General features: G+C 39.0%; 1 protein-coding gene across 7 annotated transcripts in view; it reads left to right on the forward strand.

The window, feature by feature from the left end:
• Nucleotides 1–21886, forward strand: part of LOC103066749 (sodium channel protein type 5 subunit alpha) — a 287467-nt gene that overhangs the window by 53441 nt on the left and 212140 nt on the right. For 6 of the 7 annotated variants that reach the window (XM_088150287.1, XM_088150288.1, XM_088150285.1 and 3 more), the window contains 3 exons: nucleotides 3584–3701; nucleotides 14722–14812; nucleotides 16909–17037. In XM_088150287.1, the coding sequence (XP_088006413.1) occupies nucleotides 3584–3701; nucleotides 14722–14812; nucleotides 16909–17037 (338 nt within the window). Of the gene's footprint in view, nucleotides 1–3583; nucleotides 3702–14721; nucleotides 14813–16908; nucleotides 17038–21886 lie in introns of those variants that run through there. The other variant, XM_088150290.1, reaches the window with a different exon arrangement.

Genomic DNA, 21886 nt, shown 5'->3' on the forward strand with positions numbered 1-21886 from the left:
GTTGTTGTTGTTGTTTATGCTAGTACTATTTCAAATAGAAATGTGGGGGGGAACGATATATGAAAAACAAAGGTGAGATATAATCTCAAAATGCCTGATTTATTATGCACGCTTATCGTGGAGAGCAACTCCTCTCCTTCCCTGCACTTTCAAAGCAGTTTTTTTATACTGTCTCATATTTGTGGGAAACATTGACCAATGATCATGACCCCAAACCAGTGATCTAGCAAATCCATATAAAATGTGTGAATGGGGGAATTGGAAAGGACAACAGGAACTGGTGGAATTAATCTTACCTCTAGTGCTTTTGGTCATGAAACCATAGCAGCATCATTTCTTTTGCTCTCAAGGAGAGATTACTGTACTTGTAAAAAAAGAACAAAAAAGTACAGGTGGAGAAGAGATTAATCCCTCCCTTTTAGTACCGTAAATTGTTTGGCATCCCACCACTATGGATTTTGCAGCAGACCTGTTTTTTGTACTTGTGATCTTTTTGCTTATGCTTAATTTGGCCTTTAGCTTTCTGTGTCCAAAGGCTACTTACTGTGTGATGTTTTAGTTCCACTGAAATAGACAGTCTCCCTGTCCCTCCAAGATGTTGGATTGCAAATGATCTGGTTCTTTGACACACTGAACCTTTGCAACAGCTCAGTCAATCAATATCAGATGCTTCAAAGCCCTAAGGACTGCCCCTTATTAATTTCCCCCCTATATTCTGTGGATGAACCTCAGCCTTCCACAGTTTCTCTGGACTTTTCATTCCCAGTGTAATTGGAAGTGCTTCATTGGAGTAGGCTGATACAAAATTTTATTTAATAAATTTTGCACCTAGTTAACCTCAAAAACAAAGTAGGATCAGGCCTGGTTAATACTCCAGGTAATAACAAGGCTATTGGCTAGACTGGGAAGTTTAAAAATATTAGAAAAAGGCAGTAGCAGACCACTTCCATATTGTTGCCAAGAAAAGTACCTGGATGTGTCCATGAAAGTCCCCAGGAATTAAACTCAATTTGAGGGGAACTTTACCTTTCATAAGAAGATGTTAGTTGGTCACTTAAAGCAACTGTCCTTAAATGTTTTTTAACTAATCCAATTCAGGTGTCAGGGCATACAAAGGCAGACAGGTCATGGAAGGTGGATCTCCAGTACAAATCAGGAGAGGGAAAGGGAAGGGTTGCATGTGACACATGTTTAAAACTTCCATAGCTTCCATTCTTTTCACTTAGCAGATGTCCCTATTCTGACTGAGAGTTAAGTAGTTGAAGAAGATATGTCCAGGATTATAAACTGTGATGTCATAACAGCCTTCCTGAAATTGAGCATCCTTGAATTCTGTAGACTTCAACTCCCAGAATTCTCAGCAATGGCTGTGCTGGCTAGGGAATTCTTGGAGTTGAAGTCCATACATCTGGATGATACCCAGATTGGGGGATATCTGGTTAGACTGTTGGATTTGGACCCGAGAACCAGTTTCAAGTTCCTTTCAGCAATGATGGATTGTGACCTGTCACTTGCTTGATTCATACAATATACTAACTTATAATGTGTCTTAGTGGATTGTGTGAACAAAGCCATTCAGTAAACCATAGTAAAACAAATCATGTCCCAGTGTGATATGTGATCTAAATCACTATGTTTTAATCCAGCCTATCTCAAAGGGTAGCTGTTGTGGGGCTAAAGTTGAAGGAAGGAGTATTATTTGTGCTGCATTTTAGAAAGGGGGTGGGGTGGGGATTTAAAGATGGAAATATAGATAAAATAAATAGCAAATCGGAAAGGTCTAAGTTCTCCTTCAAATCAAGTAACTGTCTCTTTTTAGATAAATGATAGAAAGCTAGGTCTCTGCCAAATATCTTTTGATCTTAAGGCTCAGCCAGAGACAGTGGTATTTTTAACTATGTAAGATGCTTCTTTGTAAATGAGTATATCCCAATAGAAGAGAGTATATTTAGCTCAGGGTTGAACTGTGTAGTCCTTGGTGCTCTATGAGCTTGCAAACATTTCATTACCTGACTAGGTAGCATCATCAGTGCTAGTGGGTGTGGGATTTGCTCCCTGTTTATACAGGGTAGCTTGCCCTGCCAGTGTTGGTAGGGAGTGTGGTTTTCTCCTTGGTAGTTCCTTGATTAGGGTATTGTTTTCTGATTGATTGTTGTCTGGTGTTAATCCCTGCTTATCTGGGTGTTGGCTGTGGAGGGGATGTGTTCTGGTATTTTTGTTTCCTTCTTAGCTTTTTGTTGTCTTCTTTGAATGGTGTATAAATATGGTTTATTTCTGTGTGTCTATCGATGGCTGATTTGTCTGAATGCTAAGCTTTTAGGAATTCCCTAGCGTTTTTGGATTTGGCTTGGTCTAGGATGCTCACAGTTTCCCAGTTAGTGAGTATATGTTTGAACTGCCTATAGATGAAATGATTGTGCTTTTCCTTTTCTGCAATCCATAAAAGCATTTTGCTACACACAGTTAGTAATATATGTTATGGGATAGCAGTAGCAAGAATAGTTGAAAAAAGCTAGACAGATTCCTAGAAGCTGATCAATTCTCATTGCTGATTAGCGATAAATCTATAAAAACAAAATATAAGAAGCATTTTTGGTGGGATAAGCAATACTGTAAGCTTTATGGAATTATAGAGAGAAGTTCAGAAACGTTTCTTGATGGAAGATCACTTTTACTAGATAAATTTGATTACATTTCAGTAGATCATGTGTTTTCCCCAGTTGTACAGATTTAGTGATGTGTGAACTTGTTTGGGTCTTTGCTTTCTGCTCACCTTTTTAAAGGCACAGGAGGCCTTAGCAAAAAAAAAAAAAAGTTTGCAACTTACTTGTACAGTATGTCAAAAGACTGACATCTGCAAGGCTAAACTGGAGTATCAGAGAGATGTGATCTGAAAGGTCTCTTGATTCTTTAAAAGATGCATGAAAGGTATACTTCAGGAAATCTTTCTTCTTGCTTTGGAAGTGACAATAAGTATCTGAAGGGAGCAGCCAGGTTGCAGTGATAAGAAGTATTTGAAAAAGGGAGCTGAGCCTTGCACAATCTGCTATTTTTATATATGCAACAGTCTTCTATGTGGGGCAGTCTGAACCAGTTGCCCCTGCTGTCTTATTTTGTTCATAAAACATTCCATTGTACTTTTGTGTATAAATGTTCACCATGGTATCTAGACATCACCCCTCTTTCAAAAAGAATATGAGCTGCATATTGACTGGGAAATCATGTTTGCTTTGTTTTTACAAATAGCATGATGTGCAATAACTTAAGCTCATCATATACAACTAGATGTGTTTAACTCCATGGGGTCCAAGAAAAAGTTGTGGCTACTTTAAGAGTTGCAATAACTTTAATGAGTGGCTTCGTTAAAGCAGCAATACCTTTTTTCCCAACTCAAGCAGAAGCCTAAAAACAGTCTGACTGCTTTAATGAATAGCACAGAGGTGCTGTGATTGGGTGAGATCTGAAGCACTTCCTCTGAATAATTTCTGAAGCATGCACAGCCTTAGAAATAACTAGTGGTTACTGTAATGTGAGATTTTAATACAGACCTTAAATGTTTTTTATCCTCTCCTTTGTTTTCCAGACATTTATAGTACTGAACAAAGGGAAGACCATCTTTCGATTTAGTGCCACTCCTGCCTTGTATATTCTTAGTCCTTTTCATCGAATCAGAAGAATAGCAATTAAAATTCTGGTACATTCATATCCTTTCACTTGTTTTTTCCTGCCCAAGCTATACTCATTAAACAGTGACACAGGTCATATGAGTTGGGTTGGTTGGGTTGCTTTTATTCATTTAGAACTGGACCTGATGGTGTCTCCCAAATGTTTTGAAATATTTCAAGTTTTTTTTTAACTTTCACAGCCTTAGTCACAGATCAAAGATTATAGGAATTGTAACGCAATACATCTGGAAGGCACCATGTTGCTTCCTTCTGCTCTTGTTCATCTGAATGTATTCAAAGTTGCTGACTGTTAGAGATTAAAGACCTATTTGGGGGGAAGGGAAGTATATAACATAGCAAAAATGAAGTAAAATCTCTCAGTTCTATAAACCAAGAAAGCTGAATTTTTTAACTTGCATAGATGATGCAAATTGAACCCTTTGCATATTTCCCCCATTATTTTGCATAATGCTTCTTTGCAGATTTCCTTTTATTTTGCATAATTCATTCTGCTTTGCTTATCATGGGAAGAAACCACTTTTGACCATCAAATATTATTCACCCAGGGTCATAGCCATGGGAGTGTGTTTCAGAAAAAATAAGTCTTATCATTGAGCTCCTGCAAATATTTTTATTTGTATTCATTAACTCTTCAGACTTTTAAAGGTTAACCCTTTAACTCCAAATTGATGGAGTCGTGCTTTCAATTTAAAAGAATGCTTACATTTGGGGGGGAGGTGTAATCTATGCTGACTATCTCATTATGCACTGCATTTATGTGGATATGTTAATTAATTTTTAATTTTTGAAGCATGCACACAAGCCTCTTTAAAACTTGCTTATTTATTTGCCTTGGTGAATATACTAAATGGATAGGCAGCTGTATTTCATTTTTGTTTTTTAAAATAACTGACCTGTACTTTTATAAACTAACATAAACAGCCATAACTGCAGGAGATACAGCTTTTCCCATAACAGAGACCCAAGGAGAAAGTAAGTCCTGGATTTCAATCATGCAATGATGAAACTCTATAGCTATATTGTATTATGAGGGTTAACAAAACAGTGTTGCTGTATTATATTATGCATTTTTGCTGCTCCCTTTTTTGATATCCTGGGATTGTTGAGCAGAAAAAAAAAATCTGTCCAGGCTTTATGCTATAGCTCTGGGGGTGTAAGTTATTAGTGGAGAGCAATTTGTCTGTCCTGCAGGTACTTGAAGGATATGCTATAGTACAGTGGGAGAAGCCCTGCTCTTCATAAAGCAGATACCAGTATGAACACTATGCACTGAACCACATTTTAGCCTAGGCTAGTTTATGGGTCAGTGTGTCATATGAATCCAGAGAGCAAGGTTAACTTAAGGTTAAGCCATGGTTGAGGACAATTATTGAGAACAGTGGTTGAGAACAGTCTGTCATTTAAATCCAACCACAATCTGACCTAGCGTAACAAAGTTTCTAGCTAGCATGTGTGCTCCAAATGCCCCAGTCAGGCATCCAATATGCCTTTTCTATGAAGATAAGCAGGTCCAGGCAGAACTGCAAGATTGGAATCACATTTTTTTTAACCAGGTCAGACTTAGGTGTTGCATTTGCCCAAAATGCTAACTTGCTTTGTTTTAAAGAAATGAGCCTATTTGTGGTTCAGTATATTGTATGAACCCCCAGAATGGGATAATTTGGTAATCAAGAGAAGGATGTTATGAGATCTAGCCCCTGAATTTTAGGCCTGTGTGAAGTGACTACTATTAATTTCAAGAAAGTGCTTCAGGCCATGGTAGAGATTTGATTTACTTTGCTGAACCAAAGAGACCACCTAGTTTACCCTGATAAAACAATTTGGGTGGTCTGGAACTGCTTCAGCTTAGCGCTATGGGAAAAAAGTTCTTTTCCATCTTTTTGCCCAGTGGTTCCAGCCATACCAGAACCTTGGATTACTTTCTGCCATGCCCCAAATAGGTGACTTGAGGATGCATGACAGGATTGTCTGAAGAGTTTGCTGAAGCCACTCATTTAGAAGACCTTTGGCCACCACTGGTGGAGAAGCTTCTTGAGTCTTTCCCAAGTGGAAGCTGCTCAGGAGAAGGCCATGAAGGCTCTGAAACAGGGCAGGATGCTCTTAGATATAAGGGGATTACATTGCTTCTTGAAGCAGTTTCAAAGGGGAGCTTTATTCAAAGCACCCTTTTGAAGCATCATCTAACCCTAATGAATACTGCATGTGCAAGGTGCCTTGTTCAGAATGATGTTTAGCTGAAGACTTCACTACCTCTACTCTTCTCTAGCACTTCTTTATGTATTGAGATTTTATTGGGGATCTACAGGAGCAGAGCCAGGCTCCTTATTCATGTTCAGCCCTGTGGGTGGCCAAGAATGGCCTTGCAGCTGTTGGGTTAGCAGTTTCCTTTAATGGCTGACTTTGATCTTCTTGCCTCTGAATGACTGGACAGATGATATGTCAGAACTAGAAGAGCCTTAGTGACTGCCGCCCAGGCTGAGTGTATATGCATAAATTTAGGGATGCTGCAAACATCTGGCTCACAATTTGCAAACCAAAGTTGGCAGTTTTGGTTCCATTTTAAAGATTATGAAATAGTGGTAATTTTCTCCCTATGGTAAAATGGAAACTGTACCCATCCTTTCCACATTCTCTCTTCTCCTTTCTCTTCCTTTATTTAGGCTTTTTTTTTTAACCAGTCCAAAACCCAAAAAGAAATAGAGAAAAAAAGTAAAGACAAGCTTCTTCCTGAAATACCTTGTCCCCTCTCCTATTTTGTGATGGGACTAGCTAGGTATACCTTTCCCTAAATTTGAGTAAATTCCTGAAACAAAAGATTATTATACTGTAGTTGTGTACAATGAAAAAAAGGGGTGGAGTGACTTTAAAATTTGCCTTTTAAAAATCTTTCTGTTATTAATTACAAGGAACAATTACAACGGCTATCTGGTGGGGAAATGACAGAATGGAAATAATGGGGGCACACAACATTTTGTGTTCATGGGGGCTTGCATAATAGCTTTGCAACTGCGTATGTACAAAGGGCATAGTGACACTAACAAGATTTCACCCTGACTACCTTCTGAATTAGGGGAAGCTGAGATTGATAAAGATTCAAAAGATAATTAATTTCACTTCTCCACTAAAGAGGCTTTCCCCAGCTTCAAGACAGCAGTTTCTTTAAGGGTAGATCTAAAGCCTTGTACAAGGAATGCATACAGTAAGGGTAAAATGGAGTCACTCTGTAGTGAGATGGGCGGTGACAAATTTGAAAAATAAATAAATAAATGAATAAGGTTCCCCTTTCCCACTTCTGCAGAAAGTTCTAACTTTTCAGAGCAGAAGTGAGTTCAGGCTTGCAGTTCTTTTTTGAGAGAAGGATTGGGGAAGTTGTCCCTGTAGCTAAGGATTAGACAAAAAGGATGTTAAGATATCTTCTTCCTTTTCAGTTTTGGAAGGAAGGGCTTTTCAGGCCTTAGTACATAATTAGACACCCAACTGGATATGTTTCTCTTTTGCATGTCTGAACAAGAATTGCTCAGCTTTTGTGACAGAAAATAGCTGACCTTAGTGGATCCCAGAAATTAACAAGGGTTGAATCTGATTAGTATTTGGGTGGGAGCCACCAGGAAATCCAAGGGTTGTAGGATAGACTGAGAAGATGGAAAAAAGCCCCAGAAGAAGGCAAGACTAACAATTTCATATTGTTACCAAAAAGAGTTGAGTTTTAATTTAAACACAAAAAATGCAACATACTTGACATTATGCACAAGAATTACTACATGTTAATGTTAGCCATTTCCCCCTGCAGCACCTATTCCAGAATAAAATTTAGTCTAACAGAATTAGATGCAAAGGGAGTCCAGAATATTTAACCACCCCAATATCAACCTAGGAAATCAAACCTGGTGGAGAACAATTGCACTGTAAGCAAAGAGGCAGAGACTTTTTGGATGGTGCTTTGCATAGTTGAGCTGAGGGTCAGATTTCTTGCTCCCAACTATATTCATTGGCTACAAGACAAGTACACCTTGTGACATTTCCTCACTGTTCTCGGGAGCTGTTGCTTTTTGCTCTGTGGATGCTGTCAATATAATGAGTCTTTAAGAACGTTAAGGCCAGGCAAATGTCATTCTTCCCTCTGGGTTTCAAGGAAAGGATTTCACTTCCTACATCCTGGAGGAACTGAAATGTGTGGGTGGGTTTATACCAAAAATCAGATATAATTCTTCTATCTGGCTTGAAAATATGAACAATGTCAGGATCATATATATAGGCAAAAATGCTTAAGTCTCTAACCTGTGTTACAGCCTGCAGTATCTGTGAACAGAGCTGTAGGCGAAAGCATAGATTTTATGGCCTCATTCAACAAAGTGTGTACTTTACAAATTGCTTGAAACAGATTTATTAAAATGCATGTCACCCATGACTCAGCAAAGCATGTGTTATGCTTCTGCTTCCCTTGATACCTTACCAAAAGACAGAGCTCATGCAGGATAAATGTGCATTTCATAAGTCTGCCTTATATTGCAAGAAACATTGAATCTGGAGTTGTGAGAGGATCATATGTCAGTCATGTGCCCTAATTAAAGCAGTAACAAATCAAAATCTCTACTAAGTTACCTGAACGGGGCAAACAATTTAAATTAATCAAGCAATGTTGTGTGATTTCTCATCTTTTAAAACCATGAAGGATAATTTATTTTGTTAATCATGAGGAGGGCTTTAGTCCTACTTCCTTTTATTATTAGCCTTATTAATCTTATCAAGACAAAGCAGATTTACTTATATGTACATTTATGGCAGTACACAATTCACAGTGGTTCATGACTGATGGAAACAATAATATGACTCTATTCAGCAATTTTTCTGGATTTTTTTATATCACCAAGAAGTTCTCAAATAGTTCAACATACATTCACTATCATAAAGTCTGTAAAGTTGCTTTATGAAAAAAACAAAAGTAAAAACTTGACTCAACTTGGCACATAATAGCATGCAATACTTGAACAGCTCTTTGGTACTTGCAAATGCTTCTGTGTACATTCACCCCCTGCAACTAGATTTCCTCAGAAGAGAAATATTTCCAAGTTCTTCTGAGTTGGGGTTGGGGGAGACTGGATCTGAAAGTATGTGAAAACAAACCTTGGTACTCATAATATTTTAAATAAGGAGCTGTAAAATTGGCCTAGTGGAAGATTTCTGTGTTCTCAGTGTTTTCTTTATTTCAGTGTTTCTTAACATGTGGCCCTAGGACACCTGAAGATCCCCCAAGACCCTCTCAGGGGTCTGGGAAATCAAAATTATTTGCCAGCCTATGTTGAAAAATAATACAATATTAAAATCCCATCAAGCAATTGTGAGAAGCAATAGTGGCAGTGAATGCATCAATTTAAATTTTTAATAGGGTAAATATTGATAAATATAACCCATACAAACAAAAGCTCTTTTGGGATCTTCCATAATTTTTAAAAGTGGGAAGGGGTCCTGAGAGAAAAAGATGTAAGAAATGCTATTTCAATTGAGCATTCACTTGGGCATATATTGGACAAGGAGATCTGTGCCTTTTGACCTGGATAGGATTGCCCCTTAATTCCAAATACACAAGGGCTACTTGCAGTTAATTATCAGGGAATTACACGAATACAGGACAGAGCCACCAAGGACAATGACAGGCTTTCCTCCAGGAATGGTGGGAAATTTTAGCTCCTCAGTCACCATCCCTTATGCAGGAACTGGCTTCTTGACAGAAGGCTCATGAACAGGACTCAGCATGGGTGTCTGTTGCAAGTCATGATGAAGTTAAAATGACATGTGCATTATGATGTCATAATGCAAGTGATGCCATTATGCCATTTGCATCCCTTGCGTCACAATATCCAATTTAAATGTGTAAGCAATATTGTTTGCACAGTGATATCACGATGCATATGCTGTCATTTGTCCTTTGTCTCCCCCTGCAGACCCTGTGTGATTACAGTAGATTAATTATTCTAGAGAGGAAGGAAGTCACATACAACAAAATAGCTGCTGACTAGTTCTCAACAGTCAAAGTCTATATATATATGGCTGTGCTCCAGGATTTAAATCCTAGGCTTTTCCTTCCCACCTTTCCAAGTCAATGGATAGCTTGCTGCTCTCTTCAAGACCATGGGAGGTAGTTGGGATGTATTGAGCCTGGGAACTGCTCACTCCTGTCTTGCCAGCTGCAGGGAAGAGGTTTAGATCCAGCAACCAAAGATCTTACAATGGCTTCTTTTGAGATGATCGTATTACATTTCAGTTGTGTAGCTAAACATGAATTTGTTTGCTAATGTTTGCTGATGCAGTGGCTAAAAGCAACAGAAGATTGCATTGACAGAAGTATAATGCCAGATGTGAGGAAGAATCTTTCTGGTCACTTTTACTTTGGGTCAGCCTTCCTTTGAAATGCTTACTGGGCCACAGTATAAGAAGAAAATAAGTGAACTGGAATGTGTCCTCAAGATCCCGCTGCTTTTGTCAAAATGAAGGAAGCAGCATTGTGCTGCAGTCTTCACTCTGTTTATATATGTGTGCATGTACGAAAGGGATGGGACTTATATCATGACAACATAACACTGCCCTCAGTATTCTACTCCTTCTGTAGAAACTGCTGTTTCAGTAAAGGGCAATGAAGATGAAAGCCTCTTCCAATTAGTGCAGGAATCCTGAGGGACTTCAGCTCCAGAGGAAATGTTACAAAGGCAGTTTAGTAGCACCCCCTTTGGAGCTGCAGGTGGTTTCCCATTTGTAGGAATTCCTGTCCCTCCTGCTTCCCAGATCCTGATATTTTACCCCTCTCTTCAGGTGGAAAGGGGCTGTTGTGTCTTATCCTCATAGTTACACCAAGGGGCAGCTTTGCTGCTCACCTGGACAGCAGCCACCAATCAGGGTTTTTCTTTTTTCCTGGCCATGAATAATCACCCTGGCAAGTGAAGAATAAGAAGGGGTGGAGTACTGAGTATCATTTTAGCCCCTATCCATTGGTAATTGGAAGGAGCACTGGCTGGCTCAAGAAGTGGGAGGTGATGACACTCAGTGAACACAACAGAGCAGTGTGAAAATTCTGCTTAGAATTGGTAGCGGTGGGGAAATAAGCAACTGTGTGGTAGGGTGTCAGCCCTTGAGGTAGGACAAGTCAAGAAACAGGCATAGCAGAGATTCCAGGAATGCTGTTTATTGTAGTAAGGTAGAATAAGAGGATCTTGAAAGCTTTTCCAAGTTCTTCTCTGTTCTGTGTTACACTAAACAAAATCAAGGCTGGGTTATTTTAAGTATCTTTCTTAGGATTCTCTCTGCCTCTGGACTGGGTAATCTTTTCTGCAAGTCCCCCCCCCCCCTTATTACCTTGCGCCTCCTTTCCTCTCAGGCTCTCTCATACCTTCCCCAAGGTCAGCTTTAAATTTCTTTATATACGTCCTGCATTCCAGTCAGAAAGACTGATACAGTGGCTTATGTTTTGCATGGAGAAGTGATTTAATTTTATGACAGCTGCCATGAAAGATTTAAGGACTGTCAGATAGCTGATGGAGTAAATGTCTTTTCTATTGGTTTGAACGGTAGGACTTGAACCAAGGAGCAATTGCAAGATTCCACCTAAATAGTAGGAAGAGGTTTCTTCTCGTAGGAGTGGCAGGATGTTGATACAAATGGCCTTGGAAGGTTAGAAGATAGCAGCTTGTCAGGAAGATCATAAGAAGCAGCTTTCCTTTATTAGCATTAGATTGGACTCAGTTACTTTTGAAGTCCTTCCAAATCTACAAGATAAAGAGTCCAGTTGTACATGTGTAGGCTTTTCTTGTTCAATATTGAACTGTTGCTTAGCTGATAAAGCAGGAATGACTAATCTTTTGGTGGCTGAGAGTCACCCTTAATGGGGGGAGGGGAGGGAAGGGAGGAAGGTGCCATGAACATGTGGACAGGAACAGGATTTTCCATTTTCTTGTTTTGAGGTAAGCAAGATTGGGTACTTGGGTTCAGGGGTTTCATGCTGTCTTGGACAACAGATTGTCTGGGTGAAAGGCATAGCAACCCCTTTAGGCTGACACCTTTGTAATTCAATATGCTGTTTGTGCAATAGGCAAAGCTGGAATTTAATTTTGTTTAAAATAAGTATCCTGTGTATCCCTAATCAGATTGCATTTCTTAACTGTACTTCATAATTTGAACTAAACAAGAGATAAAGGGCAGGTGACATTGATTCTCCCAACCAGCTCCAAGCAATGTGCTTGTTAATCCTTCTCTGCCCACAAAGGAATTCACAAGGACACTAACTCCTTCCCTTTTCCCCCACATGAGTAGCAATCATTTAGTTTTCTTCCAACAACCTGCTTTCTCAGTCATGAGAAAGGCATGTAAACAAAGGGTCTTCTTTGGGAGTGTTGCTGGGAAGAGTGAGAGGGAAAGAGAGAGATTCCCCAGGAGTTGAATTGGGACCCCAAGCCTCTAGCTGCTTAACTAGAATATAAAAATAAATGTTCACCAAGTCATCATGGCAGATAGTGAGGCTGGCCATCTGCAATTCTCTACAGCTATTCATCGGGAGAGATAGATCCCAGGAGTAGAACATGTTTTTGATTACTGTTTTTACTCCTGAGTCCAATTATTAGTTTCTAAGTTTTCATGTGGGAATTAGCAGGCTAGTTAGCAAACCAGTGAGTTTTTGAGAGTAGATATGGGGCAGGAAAGAAAATATCCCATTTCTCCTACTACCCCCTACAATGGAAAGGGATACCTTTGCTTAAAAGTTCACCTTTGTGTCAGATAACTGTGTTGTAGATATTGTTTTATGACCTGTGGTTGGAATGCTGTTCTCTAGCTTCATTTTAGTGTGTGAACAGGCATAAAAAGAAGGCAAGAGGTGTGGGCAAATGGAGATGGCCACTGATTAATTAAGCCAAATGGGGAATAATTAAGTAGAACACAGGACAGCTTTGGCTTTGTCAACAATTCTTGGTGAATACCAAGTTATATCATTGCTTCTTTCAGGGGTCCCTACATTTGTAATTTTGGGAACATTTTGTAAACAGTCTTCCAAATTGCCTGTTAGACAATGTGTGACCAGTTATAACATGCTTCTTTGCTGGAAGACAAAATGGTGAGGTTGGTCCCCATCTTCTCTGGACCAATAAGGTGATATCCAACAACTCACATTACTTGTGTCTTTTGGAGGAAAAGGGGAAGCTGGAGAACTTCCAAACAATGTACAGGGCTGTCCAAAAATTGCTGATGGGCACCAGATTGGGGAAGAAGGGAGGGAGAGAGAGAGAGACTCTGTACATTCTTACTTTCATCCCTTGTTCTCTAGCTTCCTATTTCTTCTGTCATCTTTCTCTTCTAAATTTAGGTTGTAAGTTCCTTGGGGCAGGGAGCTGTCACTTTTCCTTATCTGAAGCCCTGTGTATACCAATGGCATTATTAATTAGGGTGCCACTTACAAACATTTGTTCAAGAGAACCCTATTCTCCTTAAGCAAGCCTCTGTTTGCTTGGTCCTCTCTTTCCATCCTACCTCCTTCTCCTTTATGAATCCTCTTTATTTTCTTTTTATGCTGAATTGGCACCACCACACCTGTGTTCCCATTCAACATGAACCCTTTTAAAATATATTTTAAGAGAAGCTAAACTTGGCTATTTTGCAGCCCATCTCCCTGGGCTCTCCTTCTCCTACCCCCCCTTTTTTTCCTAGGCCCTTTTTGGGAGTATGAAGCATCAGTTTTCATTGAAAATATACATATGGATGCAACTTCTCCTATATATTATTATTTTAGGCTGTAATAAATAGCAAACTTACAGTTCCTATGGAGAAGAAAGTATATTTTATTATTTAATCCAGGTTTAAATCAGACTTTTTATACATATTTATGTATCCACTGATAAGTCTATTCTAGCCCATTTTCATGTTAAATTGAATTTTTTTTACAGAGTAATCTTTGGTTTTTAACAAAACTAGTGGTTTCAAGCATTTAGGATAATGTCAAGGTTTAAAACAAATGCTATTCAGACATTTTGCTATTTAAATTAGAGCAGGGACATTCCCAAATGTCCCTCCTCCCCCCCACTTTGGTGATTTTCAACACCCCAGGCAGTAAATTCCACAAGCACCTTGCAGCAATAAAAATGTAACTCCAAAATATTCAGCAACAAATCATTTGCTGTCCTTTCATGGAACCCTGAATCAACTGTTTATGATGGCTACCTCACCCTGTCCAAGAGTAGAATTGGCTCTAGTTAAAATAGTTGAAAAAAAACTAAGTTGGAGTAGATCTGGTTAGTACTTGGATGGTAGATCACAAGAAAATCTCTTTATTGAAGACTAGTTCTGGGAAATTTAAAAAAAAAATCTGGAAAAGGCAGTGGCAAAGTTACTCCTGTTGCCAGGAAAACTACCTGGATTTGTCCATTTAATCACCAGGAATCAAGTTTCACTTGAGTGTGCCTTTACTGTAATAGTTAGCCCAACTAAATTAAAGCATGCAAAGGCAGAAAGGTGGTGTCTGTCAGTATGAACCTCTGGCATATCCCCAGGGTGTACAGTTGGGTGGAAAGCTTGAGACCTTCCAGATATCGCTGAACCAACTACAGTCATAATGGCCATTTGAATTCACCAGAGGCAGCAGGGGGATACATAGCAGAGGTGTTTTTGTCCCAAAAGAAATGATTTCATTTGAGAAAAGCTTGCATATATTGAAACATATTCAAGAATATTCATTGACTGACTAACTAGATGAGCATAATATTTGCAATATTTGACCTCTGACTTTGCTTTCAGAATTATTGTCCTGGCTATGCAATTTGCTGTAAGCTTCAACCAAACTTATATGTCTTTGTGTGTTTGTGTTTGTACTCATATGTACATATTGTACATAAGTCTGTAGCAAATACAAGGGTTGCATTTTATGGAAAGGATGAATAGAAACTATGAAACAGGAAAAACATTACAATGCCACAACAATGAAAGTGTGAGGGGCTCATTTTTAAATACATTTTTAAAATTCAAAACTCATTTAAAGTTACTTCCTTGACTCATACTTTTACATTATTCAGTATGTTTATTATGTGCACTATTTTAACCAACTGTGTGTTTATGGCATGGTCCGAACTCCCTCAATGGAATAAATATGTAGAGTAAGTATCTTTTCAGAACTCTCTCTCCTTTTTTCCCCTATTTGTGTTTGCATAATATGATAATCCTGCTACATATAATTTACTTGGGGTTGGGGAATGGGCAGGTGAAGACTGGCAAAATTCCTGTGACCACGTTATTCGTGTTCCCTAAAATAATGAGTAGTTGTGAGCAAGGGCTAAATCACAGATTCAAAATTTATAGAAACTAAAGCATTAAAATGGATAGAATGAGTATTTATTAAAATATATGATTAAATTGTGTTTTGTCAGAGTGTATCTCGAATGCATTGATAGAACACAGTTGATTTAGATAAATCATATTGCCTTTGGGGAGGTACTTTTTTCAGAGAAGCCTGTAATCCAAAGGCTAACAACATTCTGATCTTTGTTTGAATTTGAAAAGTGCATACTAGGCACTGCTAGGGGTAGAGACAGATCACTCTTGGCAGAAATTAGAAATGTTTCGTTTGCAGAATTGGGATGAGAGTCCAGACTGGCCATCTCTTCATCAAAAGTAATGTTGAAGTGATGGAACTAAACAAACTGGAGTTTTATACATAAATACTCCTGAAACGTACCTTTTGTATGAAGATTCAGTATGGCAAGCTTGCACTTCTGCAAGTTCTTACTGAAATGGATACCAGATGCAAAAGCTTAATCTAAGTGCAGTGCATTAAACAATTAGTGTGGCTCATTGCGCCAACCAGAACACACTTTTTATTTTTGACTGATGGATGATAAACACAGCCATCTGCTCCTGACTATGGGCGCCAGAAGGAAAGAGGACAAAATGCCCTTCTTTGAGGCAGGATCTTACAAAGCGGGCAGCCCCAACTTCCAGGCGCAGTGAAAATCCTCTGAAACTGGGGGCATATTTCCCTTCTCTTTTGAAACACTAACTGTAGTTACAGTTGCATATATTTGAGATTTTGTTTTAAAAAGCCTCTCTTGTGCCATTTGGGGGTTATTATGTTTCTTACATGCATGGTATGTGTGTGTATCTAATATACAGACACACACACATACATACACTACGGGTAGAGTAGCTTTCCCCAATGTGGCCTCCAAATATGTTGTTGGATTTCAACTCTCAGAATTCTATGTCCTGCTTCATTATACAGATGGGGAATTCTGGGATTTGCAGTCCAAGTGCAGCTGGAAGGTACCAGTTTAAAGAAAGCCGATTTAGAAGATTGGACTAAAAGGACTAGTGACCCTTCCAGTTGTGTGATTCTGTGAATTCCAGATATAATTGATAGATGTCAGCCATTTCTTGTTATTTTTTAAAAACTTTTTGGAGTTTGAAAATTATAAAGGCCAAAAAAATGCACAGTAGAGAAAATGAGATGCTTGAGTAACTATTATTGATAGTTGCATGCTGTTGGTTCAGCAAGAATGAACACTGGTGGTAGGGAGGAGAAAATTCCCAAGGTTTCAATTGCTGTCCTGCAAAATCACATTCTCAATTTATAATAGAATGACAATCCTGTCCATTGAAAGAAATTGGTGAGTCTCAGCTGCAATTAAATTAAAATCATTTTGAAGCATGAGGCCCTATAGGCATTGCTGAACTACAACTCCTGGCAGCCTTAGCCAATGTGGCCAGTGGCAAAGGATATTAGGAACTGTAGTTCCATAGCAGTTGGCAGGCCCTAGGGTAAAACTTAGGATGAAGAGAGATGGTAGCTGTGAGAGGAATATGGTAGCAGCAGCAGTTTCACAAGCAAATTATCTGCCTGTGTATGTGTATGTGCATATATAGATAGTACATTTCAATGAAAGCAGCATGCATGTGACTAGTCCTTGTGATGGCAATGTCTCCAAAATACATTCCTTGAGCTTTTTGGACTATGTATCTCAATTTGCAAACTGTAATACCCCTAAACATGTTGTGGTTTGCATGTATAAACAGTTTCAAACATAGTCTGTTTTAGGTCAGTGTCAGGAGTTGAAAGTGTGGCATTGTTTTGATGAAGTGGCCACTAGATTCAGGCAGATTACTAGGTACTGAGGGATAAATGGACGTTTATGGCATTTTCCTTTCCTGTCAGTTGCTAATACTCTCACTTTTTTCTTGGATTCTTAACTCTTTATAGGCACACTTTTACTGCCATTTACACGTTTGAGTCATTGATAAAAATACTGGCCAGGGGATTTTGTATGACTGAATTCACCTTCCTTCGAGACCCATGGAATTGGCTGGATTTTTCTGTTATTGTCATGGCGTAAGTAACTTTACTGTATTTTTTTCCTTCATCTCCCTGGCAGAGCTTTACTGAAGTTTTATGGTACTATGTATGTGTTGCTCACCCCTTCCTTCCTAGAGAATTATTTTTGTGTTTTGATAGCTTTGGAGCAAGGAACTGAATGAACTTTTTTAGATTAGCCATTATCATTCTGCTGCCCTCCAGATAGGTTGGAACAACTACTCTCATAATCCCTAGCCAGCATGCCCATTATGGAATTGGTCATCCCAACTCATCTGAAAAGCGCATGCTTGAGTGCTTTAGATTTTTGCTGGCAACCTATTTAACTAAATAAACTGGATAACTTGCTGCAAAGGAAATTCACAATATACTGAAACATATCCCAGAGAAGCAGACAGCTTTATTAGTAACAGTAATATCAGCTACAGTGAATAGTGCATCTAACTGCTTTGGCACATGTTAAAGGCTGACTTAGCTATTGGCATCTTTTCTCTAACACTTTGATATAGTGTCAGATTTCAAACGGTTCTTCTGCTGAAGTCCAGACTAGATGCTTTAAATAGATTTCTTAGCAATTTCCAATCTGCTTAGCTTCTGTGTCCATTATAAAACAAATGTAAAAGTGATTCCCACTCTGCAGGAATTCCCTGGGAGCTGTAGTTTCAAAAGGAGAGGGTTATGCCCAAAGTCCCTCTGTTGAGATGCCCCTATAATTTTGTGGCACAGAAACTCTGACAGTCTACCATTCTCAGCATTATATTGGAAAAGCCATCACTGCTAAATTGGTATAAACCTTTATCCCTCCTGTCTCCAGACCCAAGAAATTGAATGGAAAAGAGTTTATGCCTACTGTATATAGCTTGGGTTCACCTATTGTACTAAGTCATCATATGACTTGCTTGGTTTTGGCTTATTTGTAATGTGAAGCAAGCCAGTTGTGGTTTATTTAATAAAACATGGTTAAAGAAATCACAGTTTAGAGCCCTATGTGAACCCAATCATACTTTGAGTGGGAGTGTGGTATCCTAAAACCATGATACCAAATCCATTGCAAATCTATGAGAATCAACGGAATTTTTACACCTAGGGCTATAGACATGATTTTTCCAATAGAAGTGATTAAAATTCTTATTAGGAAAATAACTTTTTTTAAGCCAAAACAAATATTTTAGAAATGTGTGGGAATGGGGAAGAGGTCAGAAATTTCATTGGGCCCAAATATGGGGTGAATAAATTTTTTTTCCTGTGAACTTGTGATTAAAAGATCTGGATGTGCATCAAAGCAAAATAGCTAATTCAGCCAGATCACCCACCCTCCTCCTTCAATGCATCATCAAAACTTCATCAAAGTCTTGCCTCTATGATGCACTTTGCCTTGTCATGTCAAAGTTACTCCCCTCTGCAAGACAAGGCACCCCATTGAGGTGGACTGTGGCTGAACTGCAAAAGCCAGCCACCTATGACCTTGGCAGGGCTTCTGTGATAGTGAGTTTGACTGAAGCAACAAATCTATGAAAGAGTACTCTCCTATTTGTCCCCTACATATTTTCATTTTGGGAAATCCATATTAAAATTGGTTAGCCAAAATTGCTATAGACATAGCTTTTTCTTTTTTAAGATTCAGCTCCCAGCACAATTGCCTCTAGAAGCCCAGGCCTACCATTAGGGAACCAGCCTAAAATGGCAAATGCTAGGGACAATAGTAGTGGCAACATCCCAGCTATTCTTTTTGAGGTTCCCAGTCTCTCCTATCTCTTAGAAGACAAAACTCTGTATGTTAGAAAGGCTGTTGTGTACCCCTTGCTCCTCCTAGGTCTGTTGGCATACTCTACTGAGTTGATTTATAAATAGCCAAAACATTTCCCCACTTTAATGCTTAATTTGTGTTGGGGGTCTTTTCTAGTATATCTGGGGAAGGAATAAGTATCCCCTACTTAATATATCCTTCTCAATTACAGTTTTTCTCCTGGGTGGTCAATATTTCCCCTCTCTCTTTCCTTCTTGCCTCCAACTGCCCTGGTCTCCAGCTCCAATTTTTGTGTGTGTTTTTTTCATTTCAGAGTGTGGTTGGGTGTGAGAGACATATCAGTTGTGTGTAAATTCAATTTTCATCAACCCTCAAAGTAATGACAAAATAGACATAGATCCCACAACCATAATTAATAAGTATGAGCAGAATCACTTCATTCAGCTATATGTACTGTTGTGAGACTCCAAAATCTTAGTGTTGGAAGGGGCCTTGGAGGCCATCAAGTCTAATCTCCGGGTCACCTTTAACCATTCCAGTCAAATGGCTGTTTGAAAACATCCAGTGGAGGGGAGATCACCACTTCTCTGAGTAATTGGTTCTTCTGTTAAACTGCACTTATTGTTAAGAAGTTTTGTTCCCCCTTTTCCCTCAAACATTCAACTGGAATCTGCCTTCCTATATCTGAAACCATGATTTTATATCCTGCATTTTGGAACAATTGAGAAACAGATCTTTGCTGTCTGTTGCGACAGATATTCTGTTGTGACAGGTATTTAAAGACTGTTGCCATATCTCTCTTCAGTCTTCCCTTCACCAGGCTAAACATTCTCAGATACTTCAATTTCTCATTACAGAACTTGGTTTCTAGCTTCCCTCCCTAGTTTCTGTTGATCATCTTCATTGTTCTTCTCTGAACCAATTCCATTTTCTCTGAATCCTTTTTAAAGCAAGGTACTCAAGGATCTCACGAGTGGACAATATATAGAGAACCTGCTATGTATGCAGACAGTCTTAGATTTGATCCTCAGCATCTTCAGGTAGGAGCAGGAAAGCTTCCTCATGGAAACACTGGAAGCCCGTTGTTTGTCAGTGTAGAATCAAGGTCTACAAACTGATATAGAAGTTTTGAACTACCCTCCGAATCTCATTCTCATGTTGAATGGGGCAGAATGTAACAAATTAAGCTGGTAAGGTAGAAACTAATCATTCCTAAGCTAGAGACAACCGTTATCTCAGCAATAGTCAGGTACTCTCCAAGGCCTTAAAGAGAACAGTTAAATATCCATTGATTCAAAATGGTAGAAGAAAATGTCTAAACTTAGAATATAGACCTACATGAATGTTTTGACTTCTGTATACTGCAGTCTGCAAATATTCTGTGTGTATATAGTTTCATTCCTGTCTGAAATAAAGACAAATCTAGCTGACTTGTGACTGAGAGCCTTCTGCCAAGTCAGCTCATTCCTGAATAAGGAGTTAAGAATCTGGAGAGCCAAGATTTACAGATAATCTGGATGTAAAGCCTGACAACAACTTTCCTCATTTCTACCCCCATCACTAAGGAAGGAAAACATTAATCAGGACCAAGGATTAAATAATGGCTACACACCCTCATGCAACCCTGCTAACCATCAATCAAAGCATCAGAGTCCTCCTTCAGTAGCAGAACCAAGTGGCAACCCAGATGGATTGGTAAGGCCAGATAGTGAACCAGCTAACCCAGCAGATGGGACAAAATCTACCACAACCAGTGGTCCCTATGCTAGTTCTGGCCCAAGACCCTTTAGCTGTTGCTGTAGCAACTGCAGGTTTGCACTGCTATGTGCCTGCCTCCTTACCTGATAAATAGGATGGGAATTCAAGCAAATATACTGCTTTCCTCATTCAGTGTGAACTATACATCTCCCCAAGACCTGATGTTTTTCTCATCAACTGAACTCGAGTAGGATGACTGAAGAAGTAGGATGAATTCAAGCCTAATGACTGAAGAAGCTGTAAGATGGGCAAACCTTGATTCAGAATAACCCAGACTGGGAAAACAACCTGAGGGGGACAAATGAGGAAACCATTCTGACTTATGCACTTCTATCAGATGTCAGGAACCATGTACATAATTATGTGCATGTTGATTTCACCATGCAAGTGTCATTGTGATACTTCTGTCTGTTCTGTGACTCCATTCTTGTCTGAAATAAATTTATTTATTATTTATGACTGAATTTATACTCTGCCTTTCTGTTTATTCCAATACTCAGTGCAGCTTACAGGAATAAGAAAATACAAAGTATAAAATAAAGCAAAGGTGATCCAAATAAAGTTAAAATAAGTTGTTAAAATAATCAACATCTAAAAGCTTGGCAAAAGAAATACATTTTTATCATCTTTCTAAATATTGAGAGAGTTGGAATCAAATGCACCTCTTTAGGGAGCATACTATCTAGCCTGGGAGCCATACCAGAGAACTACTGGTACCTGATAGTTGAGCTTCTGGCAGCTGGGGCAACTTCAAAAGAACCTCTCCTGTTCATCTAAGCCACCAGACAAATTCATAGAAGGAGAGGTGGTCCTTCCCTAGGCTGTTTAGATACTAAGCTAAAGCCCTAAAAAGTCAGCACCAGCACTTTGCGCCCAGCAGGCAATTAGTAGCCAGTGCAGAACTTTCAGTACAAGTACCATATGATCCCTGTACCTTGAAATGGACAGCAGTCAAATTGCACCAATTGCAATTCATGAACAATTTTCAAGGGTAGCCCCAGGCAAAACATATTGCAGTAGTTGAGACAGGTTGTAACCCAAAAATGGATAATTATCACAAAATTTAACCAGTTCAACAGTGGTCACACTTGTTGTACTACAATAGTTGGGGAAGCATGCTTTCCGCTATAGCAACAACCTGCAAATCCTGTGACAGCTGATGGTCAGGGAGCACTCCCAAATTAAGAACCTGCTTTTTCTGGAGGGGTAGATCCTCAGCCAAAACAAGCTTTATTTCAATCACCTTTTCTTTACTAACTGCACCTCCATCTTTTCTGCATTTAATTTCATCTTGTTCTTGCTCATCCAGCCCATTACTGAGATTAGGCAATTTAAGGTTATTGATAGCTTCTTTGGAGGTGG

Source organism: Python bivittatus, unplaced genomic scaffold (assembly GCF_059951505.1).
Source record: "Python bivittatus isolate LINGU-HERP-01145 unplaced genomic scaffold, Pbiv_v1 ctg000610_np1212, whole genome shotgun sequence".
NCBI classification, from domain to species: domain Eukaryota; kingdom Metazoa; phylum Chordata; class Lepidosauria; order Squamata; family Pythonidae; genus Python; species Python bivittatus.